Raw genomic sequence first — 20,773 nt, 5'->3', positions numbered from 1 at the left:
GTGCTGGGATTAAAGACGTGCGCCATCACCGCCCGGCTTCCTTTTTCTCTCTTTTGAGAAAAGCCAAGATCTACTTCTATGGTTTGGGGACAGTAGATCCAACATGCTGGGGAAGATAAGTGCCTTGACCTTCCTGCCCCAACTAACCAGTTCCTTTTTCCCTCGCAGGTAAACCAGGTCCCTCTGCAGCCATGTCAGCCAAGGCAATTTCAGAGCAGACTGGCAAGGAACTCCTTTACAAGTATATCTGTACCACCTCAGCCATCCAGAACCGGTTCAAGTATGCCCGGGTTACTCCTGACACAGACTGGGCCCGTCTGCTGCAGGACCACCCCTGGTTGCTCAGCCAGGTGAGCTCTGCCTGCACCCTAGGCCTTTCTTTCCAGCTCAGGCTCTGAGGAGGAGAAAACATTTGATCTGTTGGAGATATCCCAAGGAGTTACATGATTGCACATTTGCCTGTGTGTCTGCAGCTGGCTGAGCAGGGTCTTGAGTTTGTTCTGGGCCGGTCATATGGGTTCGGAACCAGACAGACTGGTATCTGAGTCACACCTCTCCATTTATGAACCGTGTGGCCTGGGGCAAACCATTTCACTTCTCTTGAGTTAGACTCCCCATCTGTCAAATGGGGATAGCACTTTATGAGCTATAAGGATTAGCAGGAACATCCAGGAAGCATTTAGTGTGCTGTCTAGCAGTTGGTTGCTCAGTTGTTCAGTTAAAAAAAAAAAAAAAAGGTTAGGGACTGGAGAGATGGCTCAGAGTTAAGAGCACTGACTGTTCTTCCAAAGGTCCTGAGTTCAATTCTCAGCACCCACATGGCAGCTCACAACTGTCTATAATTTCAATTCCAGGGGATCTGACACCCTCACACTGACATTCATACATGTAGGCACAACATTAATGTATGGTTTTTTTTGGTTGTTTTGTTTTTGTTTTTCGAGACAGGGTCTCTCTGTGTTAGCCGTGGCTGTCCTGGACTCACTTTGTAGACCAGGCTGGCCTCGAACTCACAGCGATCCACCTGCCTCTGCCTCCTGAGTGCTGGGATTAAAGGCGTGCGCCACCATGCCCAGCCTTAATGTATGTTAAAAAAAGATTAAAAAAAAAGTTTATACCTTTCTTCCCCAAAGTGGAGTGTCTCAGGACGATTATGAAGTGGGACCTTGAGGCTAGAGAGATCGCTCAGTGGTTAAGATGGGGCACTCTTCTTGTAGAGGGCCTGGGTTCTCTGCTTCCCAGCTTCCATGGGACAGCTCACACCCATCTGTAACTCCAGTTCCAGGTGCCCCATGTCCTCCTCTGCATACACCCAGGCAAAGCACTCATGCACATAAGAGTAAATAAAGAAGTGAGACCTCGAACTTCATGAAGATGGCTGATGGCTGACCATGGAAGGCAACCAGCCTGGAGTAGAAGCTCTTAAGATCCCTCCATAGTATATTTAGGGTGCCTCTGGGAAGCCCTTAGACTTCTTTGGCAGGCCCAGCAAAGCCTTTCCTCTTTCCGAGGCAGCTGGGCAGGTAGTGAGTTTTTCTCTGGTAGTAGAGCTCAGCCTGTCCTGGTTAGGGTTGAAACAGTGATGGGGGCTGATCAGATCGTCTCCGAAGGGCCTTTGTCATCCCAGGGCTCTCTATCCTAAGTCTGAGAACACAGGCCTGGCCCATGGTTTGGCTGTGGATGGGTGAAGTAGCTGAGAGCTCCCACGGGGAAAGTGGGAGGTCACTCTGTTTAGCAGGTGCTTACTGAGCATCTGCCCTGTTCCCGGCTCGTCCTGGCTCGGGTGGGTGAGGAAAGCTCCAGGACAGGAAAGTGGCCCTGATGGATAAATGTGAGGTAGATTTGGAAGCAGGGTCATCAAAAGCCATGCAACTTCACTTCCCGTACTACCTTTCCCTTCCTCACTCTCAAGTTCCAACCCCTTTCATTCCAGAGCTTGGTAGTCAAGCCAGACCAATTGATCAAACGTCGAGGAAAGCTTGGCCTCGTCGGGGTCAACCTCACTCTGGATGGAGTCAAGTCCTGGCTAAAACCTCGACTGGGACATGAGGCCACTGTGAGTCTTGGTGTGTGTGTGTGGGGGGGGGCCGGGTCAGGGCGGTAACTAACAACACGGTGACCTCCAGATCAACCAACCTATAGTTCACAACCCAGCCAGTCACGTGACAACGGAGAAGGGTGGAATGTGGGGCTGCTTTGGCTGCAGCCCAGCCTTGGTGGTCATTTCCAGCTCCCTCGTCAGAAAATCAATCCGTTGATACTGCTTCATATAAGGGGTACTGCAGTTGTAACCCCAGAACAATTAGGGCGCCAGAAACTGACCATTAACCAACGTGGAGGTAGGACTCAGGCTTATTCTGGGAACTGCTTGCTTTCCAGTTTCCAATAAAGTTGTGGGAGTTTGGGATGACATGCTTACCAAGAGGGTGGATTAGAACAACATGAATAAAGGGAGGTGCAGGGTCCTTAGGGAAGGTGGAGAACCACGGATGAAGACGGTCATTAATGCTCAAGACTAAATTCAGTCCTCCAAGCCCAGTGATTACTGTCAGCTATGAAGATGAGAGCTAGGATGAGACATGGCTTAGGAAGGCTAAGCAGTCTCGGTAATAAAACCATTGTTTCTTTTCTTCCTTCTCCAAAGGAGGTGGCGAAGAGGTGGGATTGGGGGTCGGAAGCTTAGCCTGGGAAGGATGTGTGTCTGTCTGCTTGGGGCAGAATTCTGCAGATACTGGTGCTTATCTGGGATGGGCATGGGTCAGAGGTGAGCTGTCCTATTCTTTGGCTGCCCTGGGAGGTGGCATCAGAGTCACCTTCCTCCATCTTGGGCTTCTTCAAGGCATCTTGTGCTGTTTGTTTCCTAGTGCCTTGTGGATAAAGATGGATCTTTGAAGCTGTGAGTCCAGGGATAAAGAGATCTGACCTTTGAGTTCCCAGGCCCCTGGGGAGAGTGTGGTGAGGCTGAGAACTGAACAGTGTCCCCGGGGAGCACATCCTGCTCCCCTCCTAGCAGGCTGGGAGATGTCATGGACATCTGAGCTGGCAGCAGTGTCAGACCTGGCTGGAGCGGCTCATTACCTCTGATGGATCACTGTCTGGTCCCTGACTCAGCAATGACGCACAGGCCAGCAGGCGGGGGGGGGGAGGGGGGGGCTCAGGGATGAGGGCTGTCTCGCCTCTGCTGCCGCCAGGGACCCACTCAAGCTGATTAGCTCTGCAGGCCTGCTGTCTTCAGCCAGGAAACGCAGGAGGGACAGTTGTACCCAATCAACCTCTGGCTCTCCTCTCCCCTGGCCCTCAGGCTTGGACTCATGTCCTCAGGCTGGGTCACTGTGTCTACCTCAGGGCAAACAAAATAGTGTGTCCTCACCATCATATTTAAGTTGCCGTCTGCCTGCTCGACTATCTGGGGGCCAGTGAGATTGCTCAGTGGGTAAGGTGCTTGCCACCAGGCCTGATGACCTGTGTTTGATCTTGGGGTCCCCAGGGTACAGGGAGAAAACCCCTGGTCTTCACACGTTTGACATGGCGTGCACACACTCTTGCCCCTCTCCCCAAAGTAAGGATGTAAAGAGCGGCTCTTGTGCGAGCTTAAGTTCATCTGTGATCCCCACTGTCCTGCCTTCTGGAGAAATCTCTCTGCCAGGTGTGATGGTAGCGCTTAGGCCGTGCTTTCCTGAAGACTATGCTCCACATCTGAGCTGCAACTCCCTCAATTTCTCCTTAGGTCGGCAAGGCCAAAGGCTTCCTGAAGAACTTTCTGATCGAACCCTTCGTCCCCCACAGTCAGGTAGGTGAGGCAGTGCCGAGCTGGAACTTCTTCATCCTTCAGCTTTGTAGTTGTTGTCCTAAAGTGATGACAGGGGAGGCTAAGGTGCCGAGGGGAAATGGCTCTCCAAAGCCCGGAGGAGATTATGAGCGAGGAGTCTTAATTTGCAGCAAAACAAAGCTAGAGCAGGTAACAGAGGGGACTTCCCATTGTTGGGGTGAGGACTTGAAGGCAGTACCCCTTCCCCCAAAACGAGACTATGCTGACTCAGCTTAGGAGGTTGAGGCCTTGCCTTTTCTTGTCCCCTAGCAAGAAGGTAGCAAACATCTCTCGGGGTGGGGGTGGGGAATACTTTGTTTTAGGGGTTGGATTCCACTCCCCGGTGAGGCCTTCTGACCCCCTGCCAGTCGAGCACCCTTACCAGGTTTGTGCTGTGTTTTCTTGCAAGGCGGAGGAGTTCTATGTGTGTATCTATGCTACCCGGGAAGGAGACTACGTCTTGTTCCACCACGAAGGGGGTGTGGATGTGGGCGATGTGGATGCCAAAGCCCAGAAGCTTCTTGTGGGTGTGGATGAAAAGCTGAACACTGAGGACATTAAGAGACACCTGTTGCTCCATGCCCCTGAAGACAAAAAAGAGTTGAGTTTTGAGAGGGATGGTGTGGGCGCGACCGGGGACAAGAAGCCCAATATGACACAGGAGACCAATGCACTGGGCTTTGGGTACAGGAGAGAAAAAGTAGCATGGGCCTTCCCTGCTTGGGAGCAGTTGGTGGGCACAGCTTTGTCCTGAGGAAGGGAGCCACATGTGTGGGGAGGGTGTTGCCTGCCTTGCAGTTGTCTGCAATATGCCAGCCTCATCCCTCACCCTCTTGCCCTTGTCTGTCTGGCGCCTCCTCCAGCTCTGAGCTTGACAGCTTCTTTCCGCCTCAGAGTTTGAAGAGTGACATCCAGGGAGCAGCAGGGGCCAGAGGGTCAGGAGTGGAGAAGTGGGGCGGGGCTGTCAGTGACAGCGAGAGTGCCGTAGGAAAGGGGATGGGAATGGGAGCCGGGGTGCCCAGCCCTTTCTGCACTGATGCCTTAACTGGCCCTCTTTCCCTCTCCCTTCTAGAATCCTGGCCAGCTTCATCTCCGGCCTGTTCAATTTCTACGAGGATCTGTACTTCACCTACCTTGAGATCAACCCCCTTGGTAACAAGCTGTGTTAGCTGGGGTGGGATGGGACTGGGCCCCCAGGCCTGCAGTAACCCTGGCCTTGGCATTCACAGAGCCCGAGCTCTTCTGCCAGAAGATAGTACAAAACTGTGGGTACCCAGGGTGTCCTGATAAGGAGTGTTCTCCAGTGTCACCTCCTGTTTCTGAGCGCCCAGCTGTAATTTTTTCGTATCCTAACCAACCCCAGCTTCTTGCTTTGGCCTTGATTTGTCCTGTTTTAGGGACGCCCTGGCTTTGCTCTGTCTACTGTGTCATTCCTGCCTGCAGGTTAGGCTCCCAGGCTCTAGTCGGATCCTCCCAGTCCCTGGAGGCCTCACCAGCCCTCCCTCTCAGGGAATTGGTCAATTATTTACTAACCCCCTAGGCCAAGAAGAGCTAGCTGCAGGCCCTCAAAGCTGTGAAGGAGGCAGGTGCCTGACAGATTCTGGCTAGGCCTCTCGGGCAAAGTCCAAGAAGAGAGGAGCTACCAAATTCTAGCTGAGAATGCAGCCCCTCTAATGGGCCAGATGGCTGTGTGTTAACTTAATTAGCTAAATGGCCTGAGGAGAAATATGGATGCTTAGTGAGGCATTGCAGATGAATGTGCTGGCCTGGGGCCCAGAACACCATGGGGTATCTTTTTTTTTTTTTTTTTTTTTTTTTTTTTTTGGTTTTTCGAGACAGGGTTTCTCTGTGTAGCCTTGGCCATCCTGGACTCACTTTGTAGACCAGGCTGGCTTCGAACTCATAGCAATCCGCCTGCCTCTGCCTCCCGAGTGCTGGGATTAAAGGCGTGCGCCACCACGCCTGGCTCACCAAACACTGGGACTTGCACGCCTGGCTTGCACCAAACACTGAGACTTCCCCAGCTAGACCACAGAATCCCAGATGTACACACCTAGGGCTTCTGAGAGCAGTGGTGCATGAGTTGCATGGGTGTGTGATACTGGTGGTGATACTGGGGTTTGAACCTAAGACCTAGACCAACAGGGCTTTTGTTTTTGTTCTTAATATTTTATTTAATTTTAATTTATGTGCACTGTTCTGAGCTGCCATGTGGTTGCTGGGAATTGAACTCAGGTCCTTTGGAAGAGCAGGCAGTGCCTTTAACCACTGAGCCACCTCTCCAGCCCATCTAACAGGGTTTTTTGTTGTTGTTTTGAAATAGGGTCTAGTTTAGTCCACACTAGCCACAAATTCACTGACTATATAGCTGAAGATGAGCTGGAACTTCTGGTCCTTCTGCTTCTTCTGTGCTCCTATACATGCCCATTTTCAGCAGATTTATCTTAATTAACTTTAAATGTTCAAAAATAATTTTAAGCTGGACGTGGTGGTGCACGCCTTTAATCCCAGCACTTGGGAGGCAGAGGCCAGCCTGGTCTACAAAGTGAGTCCAGGACAGCCAAGGCTATACAGAAAAAAACCTGTCTCGAAAAACTAAAAAAAAAAAAAAAAAAAAAAATTAAAAAAAAAAATTCTATAAATTTCTGTATGTCTGAAAATTTTAAATTATGTATATATCTGTATGTCTTGTGTATGCCGTGTGTGCCTGTGTTGGCTGGGAAAAGTGTTGTCTGATGGTTGGAGTTACAAGCAGTTGTGAGCTGCCCCACACAAATTCTGGAACTTGTACGCCTCCTGTCCTTTAGAAGAGCAGCAAGCTCTCTTAACTGCTGAACCATCTCTCAGCTCCTCTTTAGTATTTTTTCAATACATTTGTTTATTTACCGTGTGTGTGTGTGTGTGTGTGTGTGTGTAGGTGAAAGGAGAATCCGTGAGAGTCTGTTCTCCTACCATATGAGTTGGAGGTAAGTACCTTTATACACTGATCTGTCTCACCAGTCCTTTATTTATTTTTTTAATATATTATTTGCTATAAGGGGTTGAACCTAGGTCTTCTCCCATGTACTATCACCTCTAGAAAATTGGGGTATTAGCCGGGCGTGGTGGTGCATACCTTTAGTCCTAGCACTCATGAGGCACAGGCAAGCAGTTCTCTGTGAGTTCAAGGCCAGTCTGGTCTACAAAGTGAGTTCAGGACAGCCAAGGTTACACAGAGAAACTCTGTCTCAAATTAAAAAAAAAAAAGGAAATAGGGGTGTTTGTTTTGCTTTTTTAATGGCAGGGCTATGGGTAGGCCAGTGCTTGAATATTTAAAGCAGGAAGCATGACATTTTATGAAGATGTCCAAAACTTGCTATGGCAACTAACAGGTCTCCTTTGATCAGTTACCTTTGATCTCCTTTGATCAGTCTCATTTGGTCAGTCAGTGAGTGGAAACTGTTCTGAGAGGATTGTTTTTCCTTGCACTAGGTCAAACTATGTTCCTACAAGGGCCATATTCTGATTTATGGTTATTGGTTGTGTGTGAGAGTACGTGGGGGTGTGCCTGGAGGGTGGTTTGGAGCCTGGTGGTTGCCTCACCTTAGAGTTGGTATCTGACACTTCCTTGACTTTCTCCTAGTGGTGACCAAAGATGGTGTCTACATCCTTGACTTGGCGGCTAAGGTGGATGCTACAGCTGACTACATCTGCAAAGTCAAGTGGGGTGATATAGAGTTCCCTCCCCCCTTTGGGCGTGAGGCATATCCAGAGGTAAGGCAGGTTTGAGGAGGAGATGGAGGGTGTTGGGGCCTAGGAAACAGCATGATCAACCCTTGATGATCATTGGTCCCCATCTTGGCTCTGGATTTGGCAGGAAAAGGAAGATGGAGAGCCATTTAATTTTCTTAACATCCCAGCGAGGTTGGGGGTCGGAATGGGAATCAGCCAAGTCTCTGAATCCTGGCCAGAAACCCTTTTAGACATCGCCCTCTGCCAGCCTCCCTGGTCCCCTGACGTGATTTGTTGCTTCCTAATCATTCCAAGTGGCTCTTCCCGACCCTGATGGGAAGGTTCTTCTCTTGGCTGCTGGCTGAGAATTTTAATTGCTGCTCCCCACCCCATCCTCTGAGAGGTCCTCCCAGCAGGATCAGGCCTTCTGTGAAATCATCTGGCCAGGATGGAGGATGGAGGAGGGCTGGGAGTAGACCAGGACATGGGAGTTGCTAAGGGTAGGAGCTGGTTTGGAGAGTGTGATGGAAGAAGCGGCAGAACTTAGTGGGAGCTGCGTTTGGGCAGAGGACCAAGGGCTTGAAGTCAAGGAATGGAGCTGACATGTGTTTCCAGGATGTGGGTGGTTTTGGTACTTACTCTGTCCTGGGCCTAGGGCCCTGTGCAGCTCTCCATCCCCCACCCCACTATAGTGATCGAATAACCTTTCCATGTGCCTTCAGATAGAGAGCTGTGGTCTCGGGGTTGGGACCCTGGGTGAAGTGATTACTTAAAAGATCGCCTGTGGTTCTCTGGTCCCCAGGAAGCCTACATTGCTGACCTGGATGCCAAAAGTGGGGCAAGCCTGAAGCTGACCCTGCTGAACCCAAAGGGACGTATCTGGACCATGGTTGCTGGGGGTGGCGCATCCGTTGTGTACAGGTGACAAGCAGGGGGGTCGTGCATGTGGTTGCCAGCCAGGTTCACCCACTCAGTGCCCATGCATGGATTGCCTGAGGTCCCTAGTTTCTCACATGTCTGTGGTGAGGAACTTGCTGGATAGATGAAAGCAGTGACATCCTTGAGGGCTTCAAATGGCTCTGTGGCCCCGGATGCAGTGTCTTCTGCACTCTTAGTTAATTAAAAATGATCTCATCTTATGGCTGCTCTTGTAATTGTTCTCCATAGAAAAGTAACAAACACAAAAGTGCAAGCTACTCACCCATTCTTCAGAAGGTTACTCTGTCCTCCGTGTGTGTGTGTGTGTGTGTGTGTGTGTGTGTGTGTGTGTGTGTGTGTGTGTGTTAATGCCTAGATAAACACTTGGACGTTTTCGGTTTATAGAAACGTTGGGACCGTGCTTTATGCCCTTATGAACAACCAGCAGTTTTTTCTCTGAAGCTATGGAAGATGTGTGATGTGCCACAGTGCTCCTGCTGCTCTGGCTACAGCAGCTTGCTCCCTGGGACTCTAGCAACACTCTAGTTCTTGTATCTTTGGGCCCTGTCAGGCAGCTGCTCATTGTGCCTTTTACCCACGCTATCTGCCCAGGACCTTGGTGCCCTGAGGCTGGTAAAGTGCTCTGCCTGGGAGAGTCACAGGGCATCGACCTTCAAGTGAGGCTTGTGTGGGGGTTGAAGGTCACAGGTCTGCGAGGCCAATTCTGCAGACTGACTTCCATGCGTGCAACAGTGACAGACATCTCGGTATAGGTCTGACTCCTCTTCCCTGAGCATGTGATGACTGAGTCTGTGTCTCTCCGGCAGTGATACCATCTGTGATCTTGGAGGTGTCAACGAACTGGCTAATTACGGGGAGTACTCGGGTGCCCCCAGTGAACAACAGACCTATGACTATGCCAAGACCATCCTCTCACTTATGACTCGAGAGAAGCACCCAGATGGTGAGGCACCGGCATGTACACCCTCCTGAGGGGCACAGTGTGTGGAACAGATTTGTGCTAGAAATCATTGAGGCCATAGTCCTCTGTTTGTTTGTTTGTTTTATGTATATGAGCACACTGTCTTCACGTACAGTAGAAGAGGGCATCAGATCACATTATAGATGGTTGTGAGGCACCATGTGGTTGCTGGGAATTGAACGCAGGACCTTTGGAAGAGTAGATAGTGCTTTTAACCCTGAGCCATCTTTCCAGCCCAGTCCTTTGTAACGTGGGACTAGACATTAAATTTCTGGATCTCTGCTTTTTGTTGTGCTAGTGGACCCTGACACGATCAGTCAGTCAGTCAGTGGACAAGGAGAGCGTGTGACATTCATGTCATGTATAAGCAGGGAGAGGGAGGAGGAAGCCTGCAGCACACTTTTTGCTGGATGAATGTAAATTTGGAGCTTAGTTTTGTTTTGCTTTATTTTGTTCTGAGACAGGGTTTCTCTGTGTAGTCTTGGCTGTCCTGGACTTGCTTTGTAGACCAGGCTGGCCCGGAACTCACAGAGATCTACCCGCCTCTCTTTGAGTGCTCGGATTACAGGCGGGTGCCATCGCACCCGGCTGTGTCACCTTGCTCTGCAGCAACTTAGTAGTTTTTAACAGCCTGCAAGGCTTTGTGACTCCTAGTGTCACTTTCCCACCTTCTGAGTGTTAGGGTTATACATACCAGTTCCTCTTAAGAGAGAGAGAAAGGCCGGGCTTGGTGGCACACATTTAATCCCAGCACTCAGGAGGCAGAGGCAGGTAGATTGCTGTGAGTTCGAGGCCAGCCTGATCTACAAAGTGAGTCCAGGACAGCCAAGGCTAACACAGAGAAACCCTATCTCTATAAAAAAAAAAAAAAACAAAAGTGGGGGGACGGGGAGAGACACCCTGCCACCCACAGTATCATGACACCAAGTTGGACTTCTGGGTACCAGCCAGACTTGGAGTTTGAGTGCCCACCACTAGGTAATGTGGGTAGTGGAGAATTGAGATGGTAAAGCTGAGTGGGTATCTGTGGACATCATCCTGTTCCCTCCCAGTGCCCCTCCCAGTTAGAGCACCTTTGCTCACAGGAGCCAGAACGTCCTCAGTTGAGACTGTGGGGCCAGGCTCAAGTCTTTTATCTCTCTAACCCTGGCTTTGTTTTTTGCTCCCAATGCAGGCAAGATCCTCATCATTGGAGGCAGCATTGCCAACTTCACCAATGTGGCTGCCACCTTCAAGGTAACCAGCAGTGAGCAGTGGTGGCTGCAGATTCTGGGAGAAAATGGGCTTGGGGAAAGCAGAGCGTGAGTCTGAGGCGCGGCCCCTGCATTACCTTAGCCTGGTGAAGGCTTGTGACCTAGGCTATGTCTGTCTCTCCTTTTTGGTGTTGGAGCTTGAGCCCTGTCCCAGGCTCCTTGTGGAGGAAGCAGAAGACAGGAGATGCGGATCAGAAGCTGTGTAGCCTCTGCAGTTAGCACTTGCTGGAGCATAACTCTCCCCTCTGAAGCTGGGGGGGGGGGGGCTGGGGGGGGGGGGTTGAAGGCTTGCTCTCTCATCTCAGAACCGGTTCTCAGAGATTGGGTGTGCTGTCCTTCTTCTCAGCACCGAATCACTGGGTTCTCAGCAGCTGTGGGTCTCAGGCACCAGTCCCTGCTCCAAAACAGGGGGATGAGGACAGCTTCTGGTGACCTCACCTAGCCAGAGTCCTCTGAGTCTGTCTGCGTCCCTGTGCGTGGCCTTGAGGCAGGACCTTGGGAATATGCTTTATAAAAACAACAACATGACTTCCAGTTCACAAAGATGACAGAGCTAACATGTGTCAGGTGCCACTCCTTCAGGCTACCCTCTCAGAGGGCTGTTTATTTATTATTCATTGTCATGGTGCTCAATGAGGCTTTTCAGAAAGATGCCACATGTGGTCGTCCCATCTATGTCTTGAGAATAACAGTGTCCACCTTGAAGTCTGAGCTCTCAAGAAGTGAAGGACTGCGGCTCATCAGGTCCGCCGGCAACAGGGTCTCCCTAATTGGGCCTGATTGGTTGAAGCAGGTTCACAATCATAGCCTTAACTTGAGAGTGTCCGCCATGACAGATAGCATCCTTGCCGAGGGAGTGGTTAGAAATCAGCAGAATTGTATAACGTTCTGTGACCTGTTTTTGGGGGTAGAAGCTAGACTTCAAGTCCGGGGTTGGCATTGTTTGGAGAAGTGCAGCCTCTCATTTTCCACCCTGGTTGGATATCATCGTAATCACTTAGGTGGCTTTTGACCTTAATGAAGACCATATCTTCCTAACTGAGAAGCCTTGTGTAGGACCCTGGCATAGACCCCCCCCCACCCCAACTTAAGTAAGAGGGAAGAGTGACTGCAGCCACAACAAGAGAGACCTGTAAGCGCTGCAGTTGGCATCCAGTGCACCAGAGTCTTGAGGCGTTTGCTCTTGGCCTCTCTATGGCCACACATCGGGCCTGAAGTTGTGAGGTTCACTCAGCTTGTGTGTATCATCTTCTACCGTCCTTGACCCGAGGGCCTGCTGTGCTGTGAGAAGCGGCCCTTGTCATGTGCACCTGTATGACTGTTTACCGTGGTTATAAATTGATTTGAGGCTCCCTTGTTTTAATCACGTCTCTGTTGTCCTTTTGGCTTTCTCTAGGGCATTGTGAGGGCAATTCGAGATTACCAGGGTCCCCTGAAGGAGCATGAGGTCACGATATTTGTCCGAAGAGGTGGCCCCAACTATCAGGAGGGATTACGAGTGATGGGAGAAGTTGGTAAGATGGGGAGATTTGTCTTTTTTCCGGTCTTTTTTTTTAAAAAAAGACTATTATTATTTGTTTTCTTTTTTTCTTTCTTTTTTTTTTTTTTTTTTTGGTTTTTCGAGACAGGGTTTCTCTGTGTAGCCTTGGCTGTCCTGGACTTACTTTGTAGACCAGGCTGGCCTCAAACTCACATCGATCTGCCTGCCTCTGCCTCCCGAGTGCTGGGATTAAAGGTGTGCGCCACCATGCCCGGCTTTGTTTTCTTTTTCATTTATTTATTTATTTTTGTTTTGTTTTGTTTTTTCCAAGACGATTTCTCTGTGTAACTTGACTGTTCTGGAACCCACTCTGTAGACCAGGCTGGCCTTGAACTCACATTTACCTGCCTCTGCCTCCCAAGTGCTGGTGTGAGCCACCACTGCCTGGCTTCTTTTGGTTTTTTGAGACAGAGTTTCTCTGTGTAGCCTTGGCTGTTCTGGACTCACTTTGTAGACCAGGCTGGCCTCGAACTCACAGTGATTTGCCTGTCTCTGCCTCTACTGCCTGGCTTTTAAGATCATTTTATGTGTATGTTTTGCTTACATGTATGTGTGTGTGTGTGTGTATATATACACACACACACACACATATATATACATATATACACACACACACACACACACATGTATACTGTGTGCAGTGCCTGTTGCCCACAGATACCAAAAAGGGCATAAGGAACCTATGGAACTGGTGGTAAAGATGGTTGTGAGCCACCATGTGGACAATGGGAATTAAGCCTGGAACCACTGCAAGAGCAACAAGCTCTTTTTTTTTGCAACTTAATGATGAGCCATTTTTTCAGCATCCAGCAGTGGTGGCTAGCCTCCTTCATGGTTTACCTCCTTGACAGCACTAGAAAAGGGTCATGGACTCTTCTGTGCTCTTCCACCCCCTGAGAGAGTATCTTTAAATTGAGAATGACTGGGCTCTACAGTTAACAAATACAGAATGAGCTGGGTGTGGTGACACAGGCCTTTAATCCCAGCACTCAGGAGGCAGAGGCAGGCAGATCACTGTGAGTTTGAGGACAGCCTGGTCTACAAAGCAAGTCCAAGACAGCCAAGGCTACACAGAGAAACCCTGTCTTGAAAAACCAAAAATAAAACAACAACAACAAAAACCCAAACAAATACAGAATGCCTGCTCTGGGCCAAGTAGTATGCTGGGTACCAGGGCATTAGCTTAACTGTAATGTCAGGTCATGCTAAATGTCATGAAGTAATTAAACGGGACAGGTGACTAGAAAAGGTGACATTTTAGTAAAGATCTAGAGCAGAGGAGAGCAGCTTAGGGATGTTTCTGCAGAGGAAAGGCAGGCAGATCTCAGTTGAGGCCAGCCCGGTCTACGTAGCAAGTTCCAGTATAGCAGGGTCACATTGTGAGACTTACTCTCACATAAACAAAACAGTGAAGGAGATGCAGGAGTCAGGGTCATGTGGAGAGCCTGCCCTTAAGGCCAGGCAGGGTGTCTTAGCAGGTGGCACTTAGCTTAAACTCAGTGATGAGGGAGCAGCCAGGTGAAGGTGCCAGCTCTGTGTAGAAAGAGGAGCAAGAGCAGTGCCCCAGGGGAGCCAGCTAAGGGTATTTAGAACCAGCGAGACCAGCCCTGTGAGGCAGGCAATGTGCTGGGCACAGGTGACGGTGGACAGAGTGTGGCGAGCTGCGTTCCAGGTGATCAGAGGTGCTCACCAGCTCCTGGTACTTGGCTGCCAATGGCACTGCTGCTTCCTCTCCTTCTCAACAGGTGATCTGCTGAAAGACTGGTTTGCTGGTGAAGCGTTTGGCAGCGGATCTGTCTTGTATGATCACTGTTGCCCTCACAGTGCCAGGCATTGAGCAAGACTGTCAAGGGGCCTCTGCAGTGTCCTACAGACTGGGCGCTTAGTCCAGACCATGAATCATGGGCCTTTTCCTTCTCTCACAGGGAAGACTACTGGAATCCCCATCCATGTCTTTGGCACAGAAACTCACATGACAGCTATTGTGGGCATGGCCCTGGGCCACCGGCCCATCCCCAACCAGCCACCCACAGCGGCTCACACTGCCAACTTCCTCCTTAATGCCAGCGGGAGCACATCGGTAGGTACTAGCTTTCCTCCCAACCTAAAGGAAGGAGCCATCTTGCCACCATCTCCCACTGCCCTACCTAGGACACAGTATTCACCCTCTGTCATTTAGGGATAGAAGAGAATATTGGGGAAGTTGGCACATGGTGATACGCCAATCAATGTGGAGTGTTGGAAAGACTGAAGGTTTTAAGACTAAACCTGAGTTAATCCTAACTGACCTTGCAGAGAGTGGGACTTTAACAGGTGCCCTAGCCTCTTAAAGCCCCTGTTGGGTCCTCTGTAGCATGGGACAAAAATCAGTTCCCATTTCGGCATTGTTAGAATAGTGTTTTCAGAGTACACGTCATGAACACCACTGAGCCATATGTAGTACACACCTGTACTAGGGCCAGGAGGATTGCTGTGTGTTCCATGCTGGCCCAAACTCTGCATAGTGAGGACCTTTCTTGTCTTTTTTTTTTTTTTAAAGATTTATTTATTTCATTTATAGCATATGAGTGCTTTATCTGCAGAAGAGGGCATCAGATCACATTATAGGTGGTTGTGAGCCACCATGTGGTTGCTGGGAATTGAACTCAGAACCTCTGGAAGAGCAGGTGGCGCTCTTAACCACTGAGCCATCTCTCCAGCCCCCTTTCTTGTCTTAAAACAATGCTGTATATAATTATTCTCGTTAGGTCACGTCACTTCTTTGGGGCCTCAGGATTAAATGGCTCTTGTCCTCAGCCAGTTCCTATGACCCTTAACTCGGCTCTCTCCTTACCTCACTCAGACTCCAGCACCCAGCAGGACAGCGTCTTTTTCTGAGTCCAGAGCTGATGAAGTGGCCCCTGCAAAGAAAGCCAAGCCAGCCATGCCCCAAGGTAACTCCCAGATGGTTAGCACCGTGCTCAAAAAGGCCTGTGGTGGCCTCTTTGTCTCTCCCTGTTTGAGGCCTGCCTGGAAGAGGCAGCAGGGAGGTGGTTTGAGCTTGGCTGTGGGTGTGGGCCTCGGCATGAGGCGGGGGGGCGGGTACCTTCGGCGGGGGGGTCTCTTCAGGGTGAAGTGACTTGAGTCTTCCCTGGAGCTGAGGATCCACAGTGCTCGGATCATCTCACTCCCTACTGTCTTCCACCCCTGACCTGGACAGCTGTGGAGGAGACAGGAAGACGTAAGCAGAACCAAGATGAGGAATAACCCCTCAGGGGAAGATAGGAGCTGGGAGTGGAGATAGCAAAGCTAGCTTCTAAACTGTTGTCTGTCTTCCCCCGCTAGCTAGAGGCACTTACTTAATACACTTCTCTCAATGCACCCTTGCCTACTAGCCCTTGCACACGTCACCCAGTTCATCTCCATCCCAGTGATGAATTGACCTGCCAGTACTCACCACAGCAGATGGGTGGCACTGGCTTCCCCTGGTTGATGGGAGCCTGCAGCCTCTTTGTCATATATCAGGCTGAACCAGACATCTTAGAAATAATGACATTAGCTGTAAGGCTCAATAACAGAAGTCATTGCCCTGTAGTCCCCAGGGTGTCAGCTTTGGTCACAGTGGAGAATAGTGGGTACTGTGCTGCCTGGAGACAGAGGGGTTGGCACTAAGAGGACGTGACCCAGCCAGCCTGAAGGCCCAGATGGAGCTGTGCCACCCAGAGGGCCTGGAGGAGGCTTCAGTGCACTTGCCTAGCGTCCCCCTTCTTGTCTTCCCTGCACCAAGCTCTTTGTTGTCCCGCCTGCTTCTCTCCTGCCCAGTCGTGCTTCGGCCTCTTTCGTTGGCTTTCTTCCTGCTGTCCATTCTGACGTGGGCAGTGGCAGCACCGGAAGGCTTGTTTGGACCTGTCCCCTGTTTCCGCCCTCTCCCACCAAAGCTTCCCACCAGCAGTTCACTCAGTTGCCTTGGTCATTTTCTTTAACAGATTCAGTCCCAAGTCCAAGATCCCTGCAAGGTAGGATGCCCCCACCGTACCCTAGCCCCGCGTGTGGCGTTGTTAGTGGGTTCTGGTTTCTGTGTGCTTTGTTTTTCTTTCCCGGGTGGGTTGCAGTGTTGTATAGTACATTATCTGTCCCCACTATGTGTGGCTTGCCCCCCACCCCCACCCCACCCCACCCCAAGTCCTAGTCTCATTCCTTTGTCCCTTCCCTCTCCTGCTTACTCCGTACTTGCCCCAGCATAGCACTCTACACTGTGTGGCTGTCTCTGGCTCCTTACCTTGGAGGGAGGTGGAGACATAGACGGAGCAAGAGCCAGCCCACAGCTCTGGAGACTCAGGGGTGCCAGGAGGGAGGGTCCTGGGAAAGAGGGAGACATCCAGCCGAAAGGGGAGTGGCAGAGAGGCTGCTGTAGGGAACCACAGCTCAGCCCTGATTCACATCTTCATCCCATCACTGCCTCACTTTCCTGCCTCAACTGCAGTACTGGCAGCTGCATCCCACAGCACCCCTGATTTCAGAGCAGTGTAGGTTTCTCCTAGGTTTGGGTAGAAGAGCAGGATAAAGATGAAAATAGAAACCAGGAAGCTCAGGTGGTGTTTGTCTCCAACTCCGGTCATTTTAAGGACCGGAAGGGACCGGCGCTCTGGTGTGTGAGGTCACAGTTTGCAGCAGACATTTTCAGCCCATGCACTCACTCATGCACACACTCAGGCAAGCCGATTACTCAGTCAGCAGTATCAGGACTTCCTTGTGACTTTTTCCCAATACTTGGAATCCAACTCAGCCTCCTTGCATGCTGAGCTCCGTGTGGACTCTTAGTGTAACCCACACGCACAGCTGTAAGGGCACGAGAGTCCTCACTGGGGACTTTGATCCCTAGGGAGGGAAGGAATATCCAAACAAAGACAATGGCCCTCTACCTAGCAGCTTTTCTTGCTTTCTTTAATTTTAATTAAATTACTTGTGTGTACTTGTGTGGGGGTTGGGTGAGGTGGCTGTGAGTGCAGGTGCCTTCGGAGACCAGAAGAGGGTGTTGGATCCCTTGGAGCTGGGGTTACAGGCAGTTGTAACTTTCGTAAGCCACCTGACATGGGTGCTGGGAACTGAGGTCAGGTCCCCTGCAAGAGCAGAACCGGCTCTTAACTATTGAGCCATCTCTTCGGGCCCCTCGACTTGCTCTTAACAACGATTAACAGAGAGAACAGGAGAGTGAGTCAGGGAGGGGACCAGGTCATGCAGAGTGCTCTTCACTCTTAGTAGGGTCATTAAAGTCGGGGTGGGGGCTTCCTGCTACTGGTGCCAATGGCCCCCTTGGCTTTGGTTTTTCTGTGCTTAAGGAGGTGAGCACCTTAAGCAGGAGGTGTGGGTGGGCTTGTGGGGATTTGGGTTTTGTCCTTATCTGTGCAGACAGGTTTTTGTGCGGCATAGCACTGGGGGCGGGGTCCCCTGGGAATAGCAGAGCCTCGCTGCTTTCTGGCCTTCTTTATCACACAGTTGAGTTTTTTTCAAGTCATGTAACCCTGGCTCTCCTACATTACCCAGGACCTGTCATGGTGGGTATATCTGCCCTGAGAGGCTCACTGCTGGCCTGCATGGGGATTTAATCAGACCTTGATCTTGGTTAGCCAAGCTTGTGGTAGTACAGTAGGTTAATACCGGAAGCTTCCGGGAGTTATGAATTGCTCTCCCAGGGGAGCACAGAACGTCCCCCAACGGCTGCTTTCCTCCACCAGGGCATTCAGGGAGTCAAGGGGGAAGGTAATTAAGGTTCTTTTCCCTTCTGACTAATGGCTGCATTTCTGTAGCTATGATTTTGTCATCATATCCCTCTCTGCCCCCTTTGGAGACAGAGTCTCTCACTCTGTCGGCCATCGCCTGCCTCTGGCTCAGGTGCTGGGATTAAAAGTGTGACCTGAGATGCCCTGCCTGCTGGCTTCTTTAAAGTCTTTGCTATTAGAAAGCCTGTCTCAAGAGTACTGTTCTGAGCAACAAAGAGCCACCTGGGAGAGAAGAAGGATGGGAAGAATGGGGCATGGGCTGGGCTGTGGCCACGTGCTAGCCCGCCCCTACCCCCCCCCCCCCCCCCACCACAATGCAGAGAGCTGGACTTTTTTCTAGCACCTTTTAAAAATAATTGATTAAGCCAGACATGGTGGCTCTTACCTGTAATTCTAGCAGTTAATCAGAGGGCTGAGGCAGGATTGTCACAAGATTGAGGTGACCCAGGCTATATAATAAGTCCTAGGATACCTGGGTTATGTAAACACTGAAAGTAAAGAAAGAAGGGCTGGTGATGTGGCATGTTCCTGTAATCCCAACACTTGGGAGGAAGAGGCAAGATGAGGAGTCGGAGGTCATCCTCAGCTCCATAGTTCAAGGCCAGCCCGGGTTAATGAGCCCCTATTTCAAAACCAGCAGCAGGGGCTGGAGATACAGCTCAGAGGGTCTTGCAGAGGACACGGGTTAATTTCTGGCACGGACGTGGTGGCTCACATCTGCTTGTAACTAGTTCTAGAACATCCGACTCCCTTTTCTGGTCTCCACAAACATTGTGCACAGAGTGTGCTTACATGCAGTCAAAGCGTCCATACACATTAAAAATAAACTTAAAAGAATTGCTGAGTGTGGTGACACATTGCCTTTATTTCCAGCACTTGGGAGGCAGAGGCAGCCAGGTATCTGACTTTCAGTCACCCTGGTCTGTAGCATGGTGTTACATAGTGAAGCTCTGTCTCAAAAAGACAACAGGGAGCTGGGTGGTGGTGGCACACGCCTTTAATCCCAGCACTTGGGAGGCAGAGGCAGGTGGATCTCTGTGAGTTCAAGGCCAGCCTGGTCTACAGAGCGAGTTCCAGGACAGCTAGTGCTGTTACACAGAGAAACCCTGTCTGGGGGGGAATGGGGGATTGGGGTGGAAGAGGCAACAGGGAACTGGAGAGGTGGCTCAGCGTAAGAAGACTGGCTGCTTTTCCAGAGAACCTGGGTCTAATTCCCACATGGGAGCTCACAATTAGCGTAACTCCAGGTTCAAGAGGATTCAGTGCCCTCTCTGGCTTCAGTGGGCACCAGACATACATATGGCATACAGACATACATAGAGACCAATCCTCTACATACAGGGTATTAAATAAGTAAATGAAAACTTCAGAACACAAAAGAATGAAAAATATTAAATAAAAAATATTGCAGACCACATGTGTATAGTGAGTCTACAGCTTGCCCGGGACATCCAGCCCCGTGAGAACTCTCGGGCATCTTCAGCTGTGGGGCGCCTTTTCTGTGTGGGGAGCCCTTTCGTCTTCACCTTGGGACTATTCTCTAGCCAGGCAGGGTCTCACTAGATATTTTTTGCGCTCTCTCTCTCTCTCTCTCTGCTACTTCCTTCTAGAAAAATTGAGGCATATTCCTCAGATTTTATATTTTAACATTCGTTTGCTATTTTGAAGAGCTACCAAACCGGACAGGCAACATGGGAATTAGGGACAAGTAGCCCCTGTGGGTCTTCCTAAGGTGTGCATTCTGGGTGCACTTGCTGTGTCTTTGCCCACTAGGAAAGAGTGCCACCCTCTTCAGCCGCCATACCAAGGCTATCGTGTGGGGCATGCAGACCCGGGCCGTGCAAGGCATGCTGGACTTTGACTACGTGTGCTCCCGAGATGAGCCCTCAGTGGCTGCCATGGTCTACCCCTTCACGTGAGTCATGCCGAGGCAGGGTGCCTGGAAATGCCTATGTGGGATTCTCATCTTTAGATGTGACCTGGGAGTCCCCCTCCCGTCTTCGCAGTGGAGGTGGGGTCTGGGACAGTTTATGTTCCTGGGGGCCCCTTTTCCTTCAGATGGGAACTTGTTGAGCATACTGACCTTGCCTCTCTTGAGGAGGTTGTTCCGCTCAGTTTCCCCTCCCCAGACCTGGCGGGTTGAGGGTGTCCTTCCTCTGCTTTCTTGCAGTGGGGATCACAAGCAGAAGTTTTACTGGGGACACAAGGAAATCCTGATCCCTGTCTTCAAGAACATGGCTGATGCCATGAAAAAGCATCCAGAGGTAGATGTGCTAATCAACTTTGCCTCTCTGCGGTCCGCTTATGACAGCACCATGGAGACCATGAGCTATGCGCAGGTAGAGCGTGGGTCTGGGATGTCTGGCTGGGGAAGTTTCTGACTGGAATTCAGTCATGGCCATTGGGGATGGAGGATTTGGCAGTTGGAAGAGCCTGGGGTTTGGGCGAATATACTTGGAGACTTGAGCTTCTCAGAAATGGTCTGCAGAGCAAGTCCAGGACAGCAGGGCTACACAGAGAAACCTTGTCTCAAAAGAAAAAAAAAAAAGAAAAAAAAAAAAAGGCACTTACTGTATGTGTGGTGTGTGCATGTGATGCTCAGAGGACAACTTTCAAGAGTCTCCTTCAACCACATTCGTCCTTGGCACAAAACTCAGGCCATCAGGCTTGGTGGCAAGGGCATTTGCCCACTGAGCCATCTCACTGACCCCATGCCTCTCCTTTTGAGAGAAGCTTCAAGTGCTCAGGGTAGGACCCAAGGCCTGTGGCAGAGGGGAAAATGTATTCTGTCCTCCTTACTTT

At 50.5% G+C, this 20,773-nt stretch overlaps 1 protein-coding gene across 2 annotated transcripts in view; it reads left to right on the top strand.

Annotated features, from left to right (window-relative positions):
• Nucleotides 1–20,773, top strand: part of Acly (ATP citrate lyase) — a 47,385-nt gene that overhangs the window by 4,683 nt on the left and 21,929 nt on the right. The window contains exons 2-16 of one of the 2 annotated variants that reach the window (XM_051158603.1): nucleotides 169–350; nucleotides 1,934–2,056; nucleotides 3,728–3,790; nucleotides 4,218–4,408; nucleotides 4,881–4,960; nucleotides 7,431–7,561; nucleotides 8,322–8,440; nucleotides 9,265–9,401; nucleotides 10,594–10,655; nucleotides 12,069–12,186; nucleotides 14,138–14,292; nucleotides 15,055–15,145; nucleotides 16,178–16,207; nucleotides 19,745–19,886; nucleotides 20,142–20,310. In XM_051158603.1, coding sequence (XP_051014560.1) covers nucleotides 192–350; nucleotides 1,934–2,056; nucleotides 3,728–3,790; nucleotides 4,218–4,408; nucleotides 4,881–4,960; nucleotides 7,431–7,561; nucleotides 8,322–8,440; nucleotides 9,265–9,401; nucleotides 10,594–10,655; nucleotides 12,069–12,186; nucleotides 14,138–14,292; nucleotides 15,055–15,145; nucleotides 16,178–16,207; nucleotides 19,745–19,886; nucleotides 20,142–20,310 — 1,770 coding nt within the window. In that variant the 5' untranslated portion in view covers nucleotides 169–191. The remainder of the gene's footprint in view (nucleotides 1–168; nucleotides 351–1,933; nucleotides 2,057–3,727; nucleotides 3,791–4,217; nucleotides 4,409–4,880; nucleotides 4,961–7,430; nucleotides 7,562–8,321; nucleotides 8,441–9,264; nucleotides 9,402–10,593; nucleotides 10,656–12,068; nucleotides 12,187–14,137; nucleotides 14,293–15,054; nucleotides 15,146–16,177; nucleotides 16,208–19,744; nucleotides 19,887–20,141; nucleotides 20,311–20,773) is intronic. The other variant, XM_051158604.1, reaches the window with a different exon arrangement.

The sequence above is a fragment of the Acomys russatus genome, chromosome 16 (assembly GCF_903995435.1).
Source record: "Acomys russatus chromosome 16, mAcoRus1.1, whole genome shotgun sequence".
Lineage (NCBI taxonomy): Eukaryota > Metazoa > Chordata > Mammalia > Rodentia > Muridae > Acomys > Acomys russatus.
This window is presented reverse-complemented; position numbering and strand designations above follow the sequence as displayed.